This window comes from Myotis lucifugus, unplaced genomic scaffold (genome assembly GCF_000147115.1).
Source record: "Myotis lucifugus unplaced genomic scaffold, Myoluc2.0 scaffold_341, whole genome shotgun sequence".
Classification (NCBI taxonomy): domain Eukaryota; kingdom Metazoa; phylum Chordata; class Mammalia; order Chiroptera; family Vespertilionidae; genus Myotis; species Myotis lucifugus.
The window spans coordinates 868,827-885,108 of NW_005871389.1; the positions used below are offsets into that span (position 1 = coordinate 868,827).

The 16,282-nt window shown below is 53.2% G+C and overlaps 3 protein-coding genes across 7 annotated transcripts; 1 reads left to right on the plus strand and 2 right to left on the minus strand.

Annotated features, from left to right (window-relative positions):
* Positions 1-53: 53 nt before the first annotated feature.
* Positions 54-868, plus strand: ALKBH7 (alkB homolog 7; the record flags this gene model as incomplete). The annotated part of the gene is made up of 3 exons (XM_014466448.1): positions 54-245; positions 334-458; positions 638-868. Coding segments are annotated over 3 exons (480 nt in total), but the record flags the coding sequence as incomplete, so codon positions are not given.
* Positions 869-996: 128 nt separating this feature from the next.
* On the minus strand, positions 997-1,869 carry PSPN (persephin). Its single transcript, XM_014466487.2, has 2 exons — positions 1,529-1,869; positions 997-1,441 (listed from the first exon to the last, which is right to left on the minus strand). Exons 1-2 carry the CDS (start codon positions 1,680-1,682, stop codon positions 1,134-1,136), a joined length of 462 nt encoding a protein of 153 aa, XP_014321973.1. The 5' UTR covers positions 1,683-1,869; the 3' UTR covers positions 997-1,133.
* Positions 1,870-5,200: 3,331 nt separating this feature from the next.
* On the minus strand, positions 5,201-13,000 carry GTF2F1 (general transcription factor IIF subunit 1). Of its 5 annotated transcripts, XM_014466489.2 has the most exons (13): positions 12,698-12,998; positions 12,627-12,646; positions 12,498-12,544; positions 11,875-11,947; positions 9,686-9,879; positions 8,694-8,864; positions 7,419-7,603; positions 6,551-6,704; positions 6,283-6,464; positions 6,087-6,160; positions 5,864-6,002; positions 5,541-5,658; positions 5,201-5,453 (listed from the first exon to the last, which is right to left on the minus strand). In XM_014466489.2, the coding sequence occupies exons 2-13, from the start codon at positions 12,636-12,638 to the stop codon at positions 5,249-5,251; spliced, it is 1,554 nt and encodes a 517-aa protein (XP_014321975.1). In that variant the 5' UTR covers positions 12,639-12,646; positions 12,698-12,998; the 3' UTR covers positions 5,201-5,248. The 5 variants fall into 5 exon arrangements, 4 of the variants coding, with proteins under 4 accessions (XP_014321975.1, XP_014321976.1, XP_014321974.1 ...); XM_014466490.2 differs by having other exon boundaries at positions 6,283-6,461; positions 12,627-12,999; XM_014466488.2 differs by having other exon boundaries at positions 12,627-12,998.
* Positions 13,001-16,282: the final 3,282 nt, after the last annotated feature.

Sequence of the window (16,282 nt, forward strand, 5' to 3'; positions counted from 1 at the left end):
CCCCAGAGCGCCGTGTCCCCCACCCGCATACCCCCCGGAGTTTCCAGGCTTGACCCGAGCTCTCTCTGCAGGCCATCCATGGCTTCCGAGAGACAGAAAAGTCTCGCTGGTCAGAGGCAAGCCGGGCCATCCTGCAGCGTGTTCAGGCAGCCGCCTTTGGCCCAGACCAGACCCTGCTGTCCTCAGTGCACGTGCTGGACCTAGAACCTCGGGGCTACATCAAGCCACACGTTGACAGCATCAAGGTGGGCAGAAGCCAGCAGCTTGAAGCTCCCAGCTGGGGTTGGGCCAGCCTGGCCAGAGCCTGACCCACCACCCTGCTCCCTCTTCCAGTTCTGCGGAACCACCATCGCTGGCCTGTCCCTGCTGTCTCCCAGTGTCATGCGGCTGGTACACACCCAGGAGCCTGGGGAGTGGCTAGAACTCTTGCTGGAGCCATGCTCACTGTACATCCTTAGGTACTGCCCGCCAAGAAGCCACCACCCTACTAATCACTGGTCAGACGCTACCCAGCACTTCAAGCACCGTCTCTCACTCAGCCCTCACAAAAAACTACCATCCACTACACAGCAGACGCTTAGCCTGGAACAGGGGTGCCCTCACCCTACCCAGTCACAGCCTCTGTTTTCTCTTTCAGAGACTCTGCCCGTTATGACTTCTCCCATGAGATCCTTCGGGATGAAGAGTCCTTTTTTGGGAAACTTCGGGTTCCCCGAGGCCGACGCATCTCCGTGATCTGCCGCTCCCTCCCTGAGGGGGTAGGACCAGAGGAGCCTGGGCAGCCACCCCCAGCCTGCTAACCCCCAGGCCCTTTGCCCAGCTTCTCAGGGACACTGTTTGTGAATAAAGCTAGGAAATGGACAAGGTGGCCTTCCTTGCACTGGCTGTTTGCTGGGGCTGGGATCTGCAAGGGAAGCCCAGACCCTACCTGCCCACCAACCAGGAGCTAAGATGACAAGGTCAGGAGCACCCCACTGAACACAGAATCACAAGACCCCAGGATCAATTTCCTTTATTGTGTCCCTTGCTGGCATCTCCAGCCCACCCCATCTTCTCATCATCTGGGCATCCAGGTCTCCAATAAATAAGTCATCAGACCTCTGGAGTGCCTGCAGGGCCCCGTCTGGGCACCCTCAGCCACTGCAGCCGCAGGCAGCCGCTGAGAGCTGGGGCAGCCACTGCCAGTGGTGGTGATCATCCAGGAAGGCCACGTCAGCATAGCGGGTGGGCTGGCAGCAGGGGCTTCCATGTGCTCGGCCCTGGCTCCGCAGCCAGGCCAGCGTCAGGCTGTGCTGGGTGCGGGCACCTCGGGGACAACTGCCAGCGCAGTAGCGGAAGATGATCGTCTCCTCCGAAGCATAGCCCAGGCCCAGCTCCACCACTGGCAGGGCCAAGCTCCGCAGCTGGCATGGGCCAGCCGGGGCTCGGCGCAGGCGGGCACCTGGGTGGGAACAAGGGGCAGTTGACAGTGGTCAGGGGTTGGCCAGGAAGGAGTTGGGGAGTCACACGGGGTGCTGGGGATCCTTACCCAGCTGTGCCTTCCAGGTCCCTGTGTCTGTGGCTGGCTCGGACGAGGGTGTTCCCTCCACCACTGGAGCCCCTGGAGGACTCGGGTTCCCGCCGAGGCCCAGCTGCAGGGATAGGAGCAGCAGAGAGCCGAGCAGGACTCTTCCTATGGCCATTGTGACGAGCAGGTCCTGAGGACGGAGAGGTCCTGCGCCCTCAATTTATCCCCATCCGGGCTGGGAATAACCTCTTCACTGCCGGATGCTGTATGGGCACGAAGGCCCCATGTCCCCCACCAGCTTGTCTCCCACATCCTCAGACCCAGGCAGGCCAACTCCCTCTGTCCCACATTCTTTCCTTCTAAGAGTTAAGGGCTCAACCCCTCATCCAGACATTCCATAGATCTATTTCTGACACGCTCTCCACACCTTGATTTAAGAGTTGAAGCGGCAGCCAGGGCCCAGCCCAGGGTGAGCAACCAGGGTCCCTGCCCCACTGTCCCACCTGCCATGTGGAAGGAGAGGTGGGGGGGGTATGTTCTGTGGGTCCCCCATTGGGGCCCCTTCCCATTCAAGCAGGGTGCTGAGGCTCAGGAGCCCCTGTGTTGGGCACCAGGTGGAATAGATATGTTGGGTGGGTGGGAGCGGGAGCAGGGAAGAGGTGGTTTGGCAGGTGAATTAGCTAATGGGGACTCATCCATCATGGCTCCAGCCTAGAGGATTAAGACATCATGCTCCTGTGTCTGGGCCTGGCTGAGCCAGTGTCAAAACAGGAAAAAGGAAAGACTCCAGGACAGCCAAGAGTTGGGACACAAGGGGCCGGAAGCTCACCCTGCAGGGACTCCTGCCTCTAGAAGGCCCACCAGAGGACCCTGGGACTCAGCCGGTCCTGGTGTCCAGAGCATCAGCAAGAAGGGAGGTTGGCTCCCTCTGGGTCTTGGAGGCAGTTGCAAGTCACAGTGACTTCCATACCCTGCCCCTGTGGCCCCTGGGAAGTGAGACTGTCCCTTACCTCTGAAAGGAGGCTAATCAGTCCCTCCCACATGAGGTTCTGAGGACGGTGATTAACATGGTGTTTGGCACTGAGGAGCTTGGGAGAGCTTTTGAGGCAAAGGAAATTCAAATAGCTTTTGCATGTTTGAAGAGGTGCTCGACCTCACACAGGTGAGATTGAGTTAAAACTCGACTCGGAACCCAAGATTGGCAAAAATCAGAGTTTGCTTTCACATGGCTGGAGTGCACGCATGACATAGGTGCATCCGCACACTGTGGGTGGGAGTGTAAGTTGGTAGCAGTTGAACAGTTGATACTGAAACTGCAAATCCCATCCCTTTGACCCCGAAACTGTTTCAGGAATTTATGCTTAGCAGGTGAGCAGACACAAACTCAGGACTATCCGCTGCTTTCTATCAGCAAAAGATCAGAAATGACCGGAAATCTACATACAGGGGATTGCTTCACTAATTTGGTATGGTTGTTCTTTTTTAAAAAATACATTTTATTGATTTTATTTACAGAGAGGAAGGGAAAGGGATAGAGTTAGAAACATCGTAGGGGATGTGCCCGCAACCAAGGTACATGCCTTTGACCAGAATCAAACCTGGGACCCTTTAGTCCGCAGGCCAAAGCTCTATCCACTGATCCAAACCGGTTAGGGCTGGTGTGGTTGCTCTTATTGCAGTACCTATTGAGACTACTTTCAGAAGTAGTCCAGAGTCACCCAGAATTAAACGCAGGCAGAATTTGAACCCAGGTCCTGTTGAACACACAGTCCCTGCTCCTAACCACTGAGGCATATGGCTTTACTGGTAGGTCACATCCACATGGCTGAGTATAGGGGTAAAAATCCCAGGGCAAAGGGTGAGAGCATCTTTCCTGCTGCCCCAAAAAGGCCTGGCGGAAGTATGGGGAGGGAGGTTGGACCGACCTGGGACATTCCTAGGAATTAGCCTGACATCTCAGGCATTCCCAGTCGACAGCCAAGGTCCTGTGGAACTGGGTGGGGAAGTTTTCCACCTGCAGTTTCCAGCCGAGGGCAAGATAGAAATCTGGATCACTTGGGATAGGGGTTCAAAAGTAGCGCCTGCTGCCAAATTTCATTTCCAGCAGCATTATTGTCCATGAAATTAAACAGTCCTCCCACTACAGAACATCTAGCAATGCTGGAAAAAATACATAACCAACTTGTAAGAAAGGGAAGCCCCAGAAACATCACTGGAGAGCTGAAAAAGGTGCCAACATCAGCAATAAAAGGGGTTTGGGTTTTTGCTGCCATGTAGGGACAAAGCCCTGAGCTGAGAACCATCCCAAATGGGCCCAGGCTGGGACTCGTGGGGCACCTGGTGGGAGCAAAGGCAAAACCCATTTACAAGGACCGGCCTGTAGACCATCCAGGAGTCCCACAGAGCCCCAAGCTGGCCACCAGTTCCCCTATTCAAGATTACAGTCATGAAGACCAGTCAGAAGATAGAACAGGAGGCCTGTGAGCTTCAGGTGCTGATGTGTCTGATGAAAACTATAAGACAAGATGCTTAAAATAAAAATGTGAAAGGGATGAAAACATTTAGGACAGTCTAGCCTGCGTGGCTCAGTGGTTGAGCATCGACCTATGAACCAGGAGGTCACAGTTCGATTCCCAGTCAGGACACATGCCTGGGTTGCGGGCTTGATCCCGTGTGGGGTGTGTAGGAGGCAGCCAATCAATGATCCTCCTCATTGATGTTTCTCTCTCTCCCTGAAATCAATAAAAATATATTTTAAACACACACACACATTAAGGACCAAACACTCAAAACAGACCAGCTGCCCTGGCTGGTGTGGCTCAGTTGGTTGAGCATCATCCTGTGCACCAGGGGATTGCCAGTTTGATAGCAGTCAGAGCACACATCCAGGTTGCAGTATTGGTCCTCCACTGGGGTGTGTACAAGAGGCAACCAATCAATATTTTTCTGATAGATGTTTCTCCTCTAAAATCAATAAAAACATTTTAAACTAGCCCTAGACAGTTTGGCTCAGTGGGTAGAGTGTTAGCCTGCAGACTGAAGAGTCCCAGTCAAGGGCACATGCCCGGATTGCTGGTTTGATCCCCAGTAGGGGGCATGCAGGAGGCAGCCAATCAATGATTCTCATCATTTTGTTTCTCTCCCTCTCCCTTCCTCTCTGAAATCAATAAAATTTAAAAAACAAAACACACAGACCAGCTGATCTGAAAAAGAAACAGCTGAAGAGAGAACTGGCAAAGTGGAAGACAGACCTGAAGAAATCACCCCACGTGCAAAATAAGTTCTGAGAGACATCTCAAGGCTCTAGAACAGGGGTGGGCAAACTTTTTGACTCAAGGGCCACAATGGGTTCTTAAACTGGACCGGAGGGCCAGAACAAAAGCATGGATTGAGTGTTTGTGTGAACTAATATAAATTCAAAGTAAACATCATTACATAAAAGGGTACGGTCTTTTTTTTTTTTTAGTTTTATTCATTTCAAACGGGCGGATCCGGATCCGGCCCACGGGCCGTAGTTTGCCCACGGCTGCTCTACAAGGAGGAGTGGGGGAGAATAAGAGAAGTAAATTGAGAAGAATGCTGCTTAGGTTTTTCCAACTTATTAATGCTGGGTCCTGGGATTCAGGGAGCAGGGTGACAAGTGGACAGTTGGACCCACAGCAATGAGTATGTGGAATTCAAGAGCCCATGAACTTCTGGAGACGAGCTTATTTATTGGGCAAAAGGGTGGGGGCCAGCCCCTCACTCCTTGAGGGAGAAGTGCATCTTGTCGTTAATCATCTTGCGCTCAGGGTTTAGGCGTTTGAGGATCTGGGCAAGTACGTTCACTGTCTGCTCGCTGCTCAGCCCCGTCTTCTTGGTCTGGAACTTTTTCAGCAGGTCTTTCGTGGTCATGGGCTTCCGTGTCAGGTAGCGGCGCACAGCGTCCTCAGTCACCTGCACGTCACTGGAGCGCAGTGGAGAGTGGGGAGGTTAGTGGGTGGCCCTCCTTCCCAGTGGTCCCCTCCTGCCCCTGCTGTCCTCACCAACTTACCCACTGCTGGGGGTTGACTTCCCAGATTGGGGCTGAGGGGTCGACTTCCCAGACAGGCTCTGGGGTCCACTGTCCAGCCGCAACCGCTTAGCTGCTGTCGCCTCATTTGTCCGCTTTCCTGTGAGAGCAGAGGCAGGGCTGAGTATTAGAAATGTGACACTGGACATGTTGGGAGACCCCAGGCCGGGTGGTGCCTAGATTATGGATACAAGGAGATCAGGGGCAGATAGGTGTCAGCCCCTTGATCTGGCCTCAGATCCTGATGCTCAGTGCACACAAGAACAAAGGTCAGGAGGTTGCAGTGGGTCGGGAAGGCCACCCACCTTGCTCCAGTTTGCTGGCAGCTGCCCGAAGGGTGGAGGAGGTGTTGCCACTCTCTGTGCTGGGTGTGCCTGGCCGGCTATTGCCCCTTGAGCTGCCCCCTGATGGCTTCCGCTCTCTCTTGGGGGGAGTCTTCTTTTTCTGCAAATTTTAGGGTTGGGGACGTGAGTCTGGAAACAGACAGCAGGGCCGACATCCCTCCTCCCAACCCTGGCTGGGCCTTACAGCCATGAAGAGAGCTGAGGAGGCCTCACTGTCAATGTCACTCTCTTCCGAGCTGTCAGACTCATCACTGCTGTCTGTATGGGGACAAAGAAGAGCTGTCAGGATCAGAGGCACCCACACCCACCCTCAGCTCTATCTCAGATAAGGGGATCTAGTAAAGGGCAGAGGGGACAGAAGCCTGGAAAGCCAAGCCCACCTTTCTTCCGCTTCTTCTCTTGTGGGGTGGGTGCCTTCTTCTCCTCCTCCTCCTCCTTGTCCTCCTCAGGAGGCTTCTCCTCCTCACTCTCCTCACTGCTTTCGCTCTGCTCATCCACGCCCTTGGGACCCTCCTCCTGCTGGGTGACCTTGGGCTTGCCCTCCGGCTCTTCCTCAGAGCTGCTGCAACACAGAGTGTGAGCAGAGGGTGAATGAGCTCTTCCTCCAGGCTGTGCCAGGGTCCCACACCTGCCTCCCGCCTGCCTCACCTGGAGCCATCAGACATGTAGTCCACCTCCTGGCCCTCAAAGTCCCCATCGTCACTGTCCTCAAAGGCCTCATCATCTGACCCCTTCTTCTTCTTCTTCTTCCGGCCTGCCTTAGTCATCGGTGCCTTCTTCTTGGCCTTGGGGGCTTTGACACCTGGGGAAGTGGAGGGGGGCTGAGCACTCATCGGGGTTTGTATATTCAAGGACACTGGGACATCTCAGGCCTTGACAAAGGGGGAGCTGGCCAATTCTTAGAGAAAGCAAAGGGCTTGCCTAGGGGCAACACCTCTCACGTGCAAACCAAACCAATCTGGGCTCTCTACCCCCTGGCCACAGCCTTTCTCCAATCTCACACTGAGGGCCACTGTCTTCTGCACTGAATCACTCTTGGAGCACAGAGCCCCTGGAATGATTCAAACTGGTGGGTCCCACCATATCTTTTTAAAAATGTTTTTATTGATTTATTTTTTTTTAAGAGAAAGGAAGGAAAAGAGGGAGGGGAAACACTGATGTGAGAAACATCAATCAGCATGCACCCCAACCACAGATCAAGCCTGCAACTTGGGCATGTGCCCTGACTGAGAATTGAACTGGAGACCTTTCAGTGCATGGGATGATGCTCAACCAACTGAACCACACCGGCCAGGGCCCATCACTCATTTCCGCCTCCAACTCATTCTGGTGCTTCCGCAAGTGGCCCTGCATGGCATGTTGTGCCTGCCTCTCATCTCCCAGGAAACTGTAAACTGTTTTTTTCAATGGCATTAATCACTCTGTGTTGTCACTCAACTACCTTTATAAAGTAAGACTTAAGCGCGACTTAGGCAGCTGTACCCCAGCCACCAGGGCAGGCTCTGCCCAGGCTCACCCTCCTCGCCGCTGGCCTCGCTGTCATCAGATGACATCTCCAGGTCGTCTTCCAGGTCATGGATGCGCAGCTCACTGGGCTTTTTGCGGCCACGCTTATCCTTCTCCTCATCCTCCTCGTCCTGGTCCTGGTCTTTGAGCCGCCGCTGCTGCATGATGCTGAAGTGGTTCAGGACTTTGTTCCTTCTGCAGGCGGAGGTAAGGGGTACACTGGGGTCTGATAACAGGCCTGGCTCCAGGGCCCCCTCCAGGAACCAGGCCTCCTCCCTGCACATCACTGGATATTCCCCAGAAGGGAACCACAGACATGAGTTAGGTGCTAAGAGGCATGATCTGACCCCAGGGGACTCGCACATAACATGGACACCCTAAAAGCACACGGGGAGAGCTGACCCTTTTTCAGTTCCCTCTACCCTGAGCTCTCAAGGAGAAGGTGTTGGTGTGGTGTTGGCATCCCAGCACCTCTCTCAGCTCAAGACCAATTTCAGGTCCACAAGAAGACACATCAAAATTAAAATAACAAAGACGCCCAGCCAGCATGGCTCAGTGGCTGAAAGTCAACCTATGAACTAGGAGGTCAAGGTTCAATTCTCAGTCAGCCCACATGCCCGGGTTTCAGACTCAGTCTCCAGTGGGGGGCGTGCAGGAGGCAGCCTATCAATGATTCTCTCTCATCATTGATATTTCTATCTTTCTTTCCCTCTCCCTTCTTCTCTGAAATATATATATGTATATACACACACACACACACACACACACACACACACATATATATATTTACTTATTTTATATATTTATTTATATATTTATTTTATAAAATATATATATATTTTAAAGTAAAGGGATTCATGCAAACAGAAATGAAAAAGCTGGGGTAGCAATATTTACATCAGACAAAACAGATTTCAAAACAAAGGCCATAACAAGACCAATCTCAGGCAACAAATATCTGCAGTTGATCCAGCCTAGATCTCCTGCCTGGGAAAACTCAAGGCATCCAGGGACACCCTGCCCTGCTTTCGGTCACCAACTCCTTAGCTCTCACAGGACCCTATACATCCTTGATGGTTTGGTTTATGTCTCCCCACTGGACTGAGGGCTCCCTGAGGGCCTGGTGGGGTCTGGCTTGGTCATCACTGAGTCCCCAGCTCCCAGCGGGGCATAAAGTTATGGTGACCTACCTTATTTCCAATTATTTTGGCTCTACACTGGTGAAGCTGAGAGACGACACTGTCTACATCCTGCTTCCCTCCCAGCCCTGCCCAGGCTTACTCACCTCTCCCACTCCTCCTCGGCTTCCTCAGCAGTGAGCGTACGGTGCCGGGCCAGCGGCGTGAAGTTGTACCAGTTGTGCACTGGGAACGCTTCAAAAGCCCCGTCAGGGCACTGGGTGAAGATATAGTAGGACGTGTTCTCTGTCACACCTCCCTTCTTTATACCCTTGAACCTGCAAAGAACCATGGTCATGGTCACAGCCTGTGCCCAGAGAGACCCGCCCTGGCCCACCATGCCCCTGGGCCTGTCCCTTCTACTGAACCACCTGGTTTCTCCGAGCAATCAGAGGCTGGGAAGCTTTGGGCTAGCTCTTGAACTGTCTGAGCCCTGATTTCCAAATCTGGGAAGCAGGGCCAGTGCTCCTCACCCTGCAGAGTGGGCTGAGGGCTTCCCCCATTTTACATATCATGGTCCTTTCATGGAAGGAACATGTTAGATAACCTGAAGAGCACAGGCCCTGCAGTCAGACCCCTCTGATCTGCCTCCAGGCTGCCCCTTGGGCCTGAACCACTGCGAGCCTCCTCCTGGCTTCTGCCCTCACACTCTTCCCACACAGAAGTCCAGGCAACGTTAGAGTGCCCCTTCCCTGCTGCCCACCTTCAAGGTGGCCCCTGGATGTACATGAACAGGGCAGGTGCCCTTGGAACTCCTATACACGCACCAACTTGATTTACCTTTAAAAATAAAACCCTATAAAAGAGATAAACCAAAGAACTTATATGCAGAGCCCATGGACGTGGGCAATAGGGTGGTGAAGACCTGGGAGGGTGGGTAAAGGAGGGTAAAATGGGAGACATCTGTAATACTAATAATTATATATATATATATTAAAAAACAGAATGAATAAATAAATAAATAAAATGAGACCCCATGACGGAGGACATGCTGTCACCTGCTCTGTGCATATGGGGCATACAAGTTCTGAGAGAGCACCCCACAAAGTGAGGGCATGAGGGAAGAGGAGGGTGGGCACCTGCTGCCATCACCACTTACTTCCTGCCCGACTTGCCATTGACTCGGAGCAGCCAGGGCTGGTCCTCAGGCCGGAACTCCTTGAGGACGATGCCGTACTTCTTCCTCCGAGCCTCCTCCCGAAGCTTGCGGTTAAACTCACTGCCTGCACCTGACTCAGGCATCTCCTCCTCTTGGTAAATCTTCTTGTTGCTCAGATCTCTCTCTAGCCGGGCCTGGGGGAACATGGTGGGGGAAGCAGGAAATAAGATCTCTCTTCAGGGCACCTGCCTTTGCTCGGGCTGTGCCCCTACCCCTAAGAATACCCTTTATTCTCTCCAAGCTGAGCTACAGACACTCCAACTTCTTGCTTGGCAAAAAAAAGTAGAAAGTCAGTGCTCAGTGAATGTGAGTGAAGGGATATGGGCAAGCTTTGTACTATGTCTATTTGTGCAGCTTTTTGAAAGTTTGAAATTATTTCTAAATGAAAATGAAAAAAAAAAAAAAACAGCAAAAAAACCCCCACAGTAATGTCAAACAAAAACAATAAGCCCTTAGCCAATTTGGCTCAGTGGATAGAGCGTCGGTCTGTAGACCAAAGGGCCCCTGATTCAATTCCAGTCAAGGGCACATGCTTTGGTTGCAGGCTCCTTCCTGGCCCGGGCCCTGGTCAGGGCTCATGCAGGAGGCAACTAATTGATGTGTTTCTCTCACTTGTTTCTCTCTGTCTTTCCCTCTCCCTAAAAAAAAATCAATGGAGCCCTAACCGGTTTGGCTCAGTGGATAGAGCGTCGGCCTGCAGACTCAAGGGTCCCAGGTTCGATTCCGGTCAAGGGCATGTTCCTAGGTTGCGTGCACATCCCCAGTAGGGGGTGTGCAGGAGGCAGCTGGTTGATGTTTCTCTCTCATCGATGTTTCTAACTCTCTATCCCTCTCCCTTCCTCTCTGTAAAAAATCAATAAAATATATTTTAAAAAAATAAAAAAGAAAAGAAATATCCTCAGGTGAAGATTAACAAACAATGAAAACAACCTGCTTGCCTGGCTGGCGTGGCTGTGTTTGAGCATCGACCTATGAACCTAGAGGTCACGGTTCTGACTTACAGTCAGGGCACATGCCTGGGTTGCAGGCTCAATCCCCAGTAGGGGGCACGCAGGAGGCAGCCAATCAATGATTCTCTGGCATCATTGATGTTTTTATCTCTCTCCCTCTTCCTTCCTCTCTGAAATTAATAAAAATATATAGAAAAGAAAGAAAACAACCTGCTTAGAATTGGCCTTCCTCTCTGCATTCGACTCTGGACTGCCCCGTGAATTCAGAAGCCATTAAAGGCTGAGGTTTTCCAAATTTTAATCTCTGGACAATTTAACAGTAGGTATTATTTTAAAATGTACGTTTATAATTGTGCCCTGGCCCTCACCCCTCAATATCCAATCCATCAATAAACCCTGTCAGCTCCACCTCCAAAACCCACTATAGTTAAATCATTTCTCATAACCTGTTTGCTCCAAAGCCCATTATTGCTCCCCAGGACCACAGCTGTCACCTCTACCCTGCTTCATCTGCCCTCCACCCTACAGCAGCCAGATCACTTTACAAAACCCCCATTTAAAACCCTGAATGGCTTCTGCTATAGACTGAATGTTTGTATCTCCGTCCCAAAATGCCTATGTTGAAACCTAACACCTGTGGATGGTATCTTGGGAGGTGATTTTGTCATGAGGGTGGAGCCCTTATACCAAAGGGTCCCACAGAGTTCCCTTGCCCCTTCCTAGAGGACACAGCGAGAACAGTGCTGTCTATGAACTAGAAAGCGGGCCTTTCCAGACACCAAATCTGCTGGTGCCTTAATCTTGGACTTTCAGCCTCCTGAGCAGTGAGCAATAAATGGCTGTTGTTTATATGATGCTCTGTTAGAGCAGCCCCAACGGACTGAGACAACTCCAAAGCCCTTACGGTGGGGACTCTGAGACCATCTGTAGGATGTAGCCTCCTCTCTTGCCCAGAAAAATCTAGGCCCAAAATGCCCATCAGTGGGCACAATGTCTAAATGTTCTCCTTTCAGAAGGCCTCCTGCAGGGCCTGACAAGTTTTACTCAGAGCCCAGCTGCTCAACCTGGACCTTAGTTGTCACTTATCTCCACTGGGAAGCACCGAGGGAACACACTTGGTTACTATCACAGCCACGACATTCACAATCAATCCTCATTCCCCTCAGAACGCAGACTTACCTGATTCCAAGTAGCGAAGTTGACTTTATCAGCTGCATTGAAGGCCATGATGTTATATTTTTTGGTTGTATTTCTGGAATGATCAAGAAGAGATAGTGCTCAATCCATTCAACAAACCCTCCCGGGTTCAGCCCTCTGTGACAGGCAATGCTGAGGACCCTTAAAACACCCCAGAGGTCCCAAGTCTGTCAGGGAAGCCAGATCCGTACTCTCAACCCATGCAGAAAAAGGTACAAAGATTTAGGGGAACCAAGATGAATAATCGGGAACTCAGCCCTAGGCAGGAGGGAGGGCAAGCAGAGAATGCTTCCTGGAGGAGGAAAATACTGGAACTGGTTTTGGGGATCAACAAGAACCCACCAGCAGTCACAGCTGGGGAAAAGGCATTCCTGGCAGAGGGAATGTTAGGCCAGGGGCTGCATCGCTTGCATATGAATGTACTCATTCATTCATTCCATTCAAAAACAGTGCTACCCCAAGGAGTCCTCGCTCAATCCCAGCCCTGCCCTCAAGACGCTGCCAGTCTGGAGGATGAATCATAGGCAAGGCAGCGCCTGGCATGCCTAGAGGCTCTTAAAGGTTCTGATTGTTTGGCGGGTGGGGGGGTGGGGTTTGAGACTTACTTGGGAACTCGAACGACATACTCAGTGACATTCTGGCTGCCAGGACCCTGCGCGGAGAGAAAGAGGGACGGTGAGTGAGGGACTGATTGCTGAGGCCGTCGGAACCCCTGGACCCCGCCTCATACTTACGAAGGCCGCCATGGGCAAGGGTCGGTGGTTCGGGTCTGGTCCAATCCGTATTCTTTTTGCCTCTCCTGCGGTCCGCGACTCTCACACCGGGGAAAGCCGCCTTCGCGGGATCGGGTCTTTGGCCCAGGTCGAGGACCCCAAGTCCGAGGCGCCACCGAACTACCCGGAAGCGCTGCTGGGTCGTCCGCCTCAGTGGCCGCTCCTAACACATCTGCGCCTGCGCCTAACCTGAGAAACTCTCCTGCGGACCGCGGACCGCAGCCTCCTCGTTTGCCCCGGGACCTCAGTGAGCTGTCACCTAGCCTCCTGGTGCCTTTCGGAGCAGTGAACCAATCCGGGCCAGAGGTAACTGCCTTCTGGAGCTCCTGCAGCTGCTGATCGCTTTATATATTTATATAGCGCGGTTAATCTGCTCACGGCGTGAGCACGCCCTCCCGTGACGTCAGCACGCAAAAGGCAGCGGGGCATTCTGGGAGGGGAAGGAGAAACCATCCACCCTCACAGACTCTCCAAGCCTAGGGCTGCCCCGCCCCACTACGGAAGTGAGTTCCAGGAGGCCGCGTCACCATAGCAACCGAGGCCTCAGTCGCGCCACGCAGCCGCAGCACCACTACCTCTTTGGAGTTTATTTCTTCTCCCTGCCCCGGGGGACACACCATCATCTTGCTAAATGATTGGGCCAGGTGCCCTTGTGACGTTGAGCAGAGCCGGAAGAGGTCAGGGTCAAAGCGGGGATGGGGCGCGATAACCCCTTAGGCCGCTGGCAGGATGGGTCTGTGCAAGTCCAAGCTGCCCCCATGGGCAGACCCCTGAGGCCCCAGGAGAACGGTAACATCGTGGGGGTGGCAGGCTTACTGGGGGAAGGGAAGGAGGCTATGGAGGGCAGGAGGGAGGTACAGGAACCCCACCACACTTGACCAGGTGTGCACACGCTCCTCGCACACAACATAGTAGTAACACAACTGAGCATGCTCACAGATCAGCCATTCGTTAATCCACTTGAGCATCTGCTGTGCTGGGTTCAGGGCGGTCCACCGTGACTGTGTCAAACCAGCTTCCTGTCCTCTTGGAGATTACAGTGTAGTCGAGGAGACCGTCTTAGAAAACGGTGCCTACAACTCAGGAGATGTCACAGAAAAAGCAGAGCTGGCTCTGGAGGCTTAGAGAAGAGGGGAGGTTTAAGCTGGGCCCTTCGGGTTGCTCAGGAGTTGGCTAAGCAAAGGCAGAGGGAAGCAGGACACTCAAATTGCACCATAATGTACAACAACCCATAGGCTCCTCGCTCACTGCTGTTATGTCAGCAACTGTAAACTACTAGAAATATAGGGACAAGTGAGACAGATACGGTCCTTGCCCTCATGGAGTACACTGGCTGGGAGGCAAAAAAAAAAAAAGAAAAAGAAAAAGTCATCACTGATCATTGCTGTGGAGGAAATTGCGTTCCAACACAGGGATGAGTGGGTTTCGACCTGAAAGCGCTGAGGCAGGGATTTCCCAGATGGAGGGAACAGGCATGGGAGGAATGAGCTTGGCAGTTTAAGGGACAGAAAGGAGACCAGTAGGCTACTGGGGCTGGACCAGAGTGAAGGAAGGGGAGGGTGATATGGGATGAGTCTGGGGGATGGACAAGTCCCTTCCCCCTATCTGAGCCACAATTTCCTCAACTGTAAATGGGATAGAGTTATTATGATGCTTCAAGGAGATGCTTCATGCAAAGGGCCTAACCTGCTCTGGTTCACATCCTTATCCACAGAATCCACAGCAGCAATGTATGCTAGGCCTGGATACACCACCAGGCCTGAATACCCAGGTGTCACCCTAGGACAAAAGTGGGTTTGCCACCAGACCTGTGTCTGGTATCACCCCAAGGACATGCACTGAGCTGTGGATATAGCTCTACAGGCACCAACTACTCTCCCTCTGTCTTTCTGGGCACCACAAACATCCTTAGGTCTCCCCATCTTTGTGATGGGTGGCCCAGGCTGTGACAAAGGGACGCAGTGCAAGAACATGGTGACCGCCCAGCCAGTGTGGCTCAGTGGTTAAGAGTTGACTCATGAATCAAGAGGTCACTGGTTCAGTTCTCCATCATGCCCCACATGCCAGGATTATGGGCTCGATCCCCATTAGGGGCATGCAGGAGGCAGCCACCAATGTTTCTCTCATCAATGTTTCTATCTCTCTCCCTTTCTCCTTAAAAATCAATAAAAACATTTCTTAAAAAGAACGTGGCCACTAATTATGGGTTCTGCCACGTGGGGCTGGACCAGCTACTGTGGCAGAAGACCCAAGGCGGCACCTAGCAAGTATGGGAGATTTGTGACATCATGCTGCAGGGGCGCCTAGTGCCCAGGGTGAGAGTTCATGTGTGCAGGGGTAAAGGGAAGAAGAGGATACATTGGGACAAACTTCTGGAAAAGGCCCTGTGGAAGCTCCCCACCTCAGCACTGTTTTGTTGCCCTGAGCCTCTGTGTCCTCATCTGTAAAATGGGAGAGCAGCTGAACCTTCAGCAAGAGTGTGGTGAGGGATAGATGTCACCATTATTTTTTTTTTAATCCTCACCCAAGGACATGATTTATTGTTTTATATATATACTAGAGGCCCGGTGCACAAAAATTTGTGCACTCCGGGGGGAAGGGGGGGGTCCCTCAGCCCGGCCTGTGCCCTCTCGCAGTCTGGGACCCCTCAGGAGATAACGACCTGCTGGCTTAGGCCTGCTCCTGGGTGGCAGAGGGCAGGCCCAATCCCTAGGTGCAGCCCCTGGTCGGGCTCAGAGCAGGGCTGATTGGGGAGTTGGGGCGCCGCCCCCTGTCATGCACAGAGCAGGGCGGATTGGGAGGTTGCGATGCCACCCTCAGTCACGCTCAGGGTAGGGCCGATTGGGGGGTTGGGGCACCACCCCCTATCACACTCAAGGCAGGGTCAATGGGGAGGTTGCGGCGCCACCCCCTGTGATGCACAGAGCAGGGCCAATCAGGGGGTTGGGGCGCTGCCCCCTGTCACTCACAGAGCAGGGCCAATCAGGGGGTTGGGGCACTGCCTCCTCCCCCCCCCCTCCGTCACGTACAGAAGCAGGGCCCATCAGGGGTTGGGGGACTTCCCCTCGTCACACTGTCACGCACAGAGATAGGGTCTATAGGGAAGTTAAGGGCACCCTCCCCCTTCCACACCCCCACAAGGGCAGATCAGGGGGGTTGGGGCACCCGCCCTCTATCACCCACAGAACCAGGGCCGATCAGGGGGTTGGGGGCGCCCCCACTTTCACACTCAGGGCAGGGCCGATGGGGAGGTTATGGCTCTACCCCTTCACACAAAGACCAGGGCCCGTGGGGGGGGGGGGCGTTGGGACACCACACCCTGTACACACAGAGCCGCAGGGTGATCAGGGGGTTTGGGCGCTGCCCCCTGTCATGCTGATCTGGTGCCAGGAGGCCTCGCGGCTCCGCTGATCCTGGTGCTGGGAGGCATATTACCCTTTTACCATATAGGATAGAGGCCTGGGGGCTGGCTGGTTTGCCCTGAAGGGTGTCCTGGATCAGGATGGGGGTCCCCACTGGGGTGCCTGGCCAGCCTGGATGAGGGGATGATGGCTGTTTGCAGCTGGTCACACACCCTTCAGGGTGGGGGTCCTCACTGGGGTGCCTGGCCAGTCTGG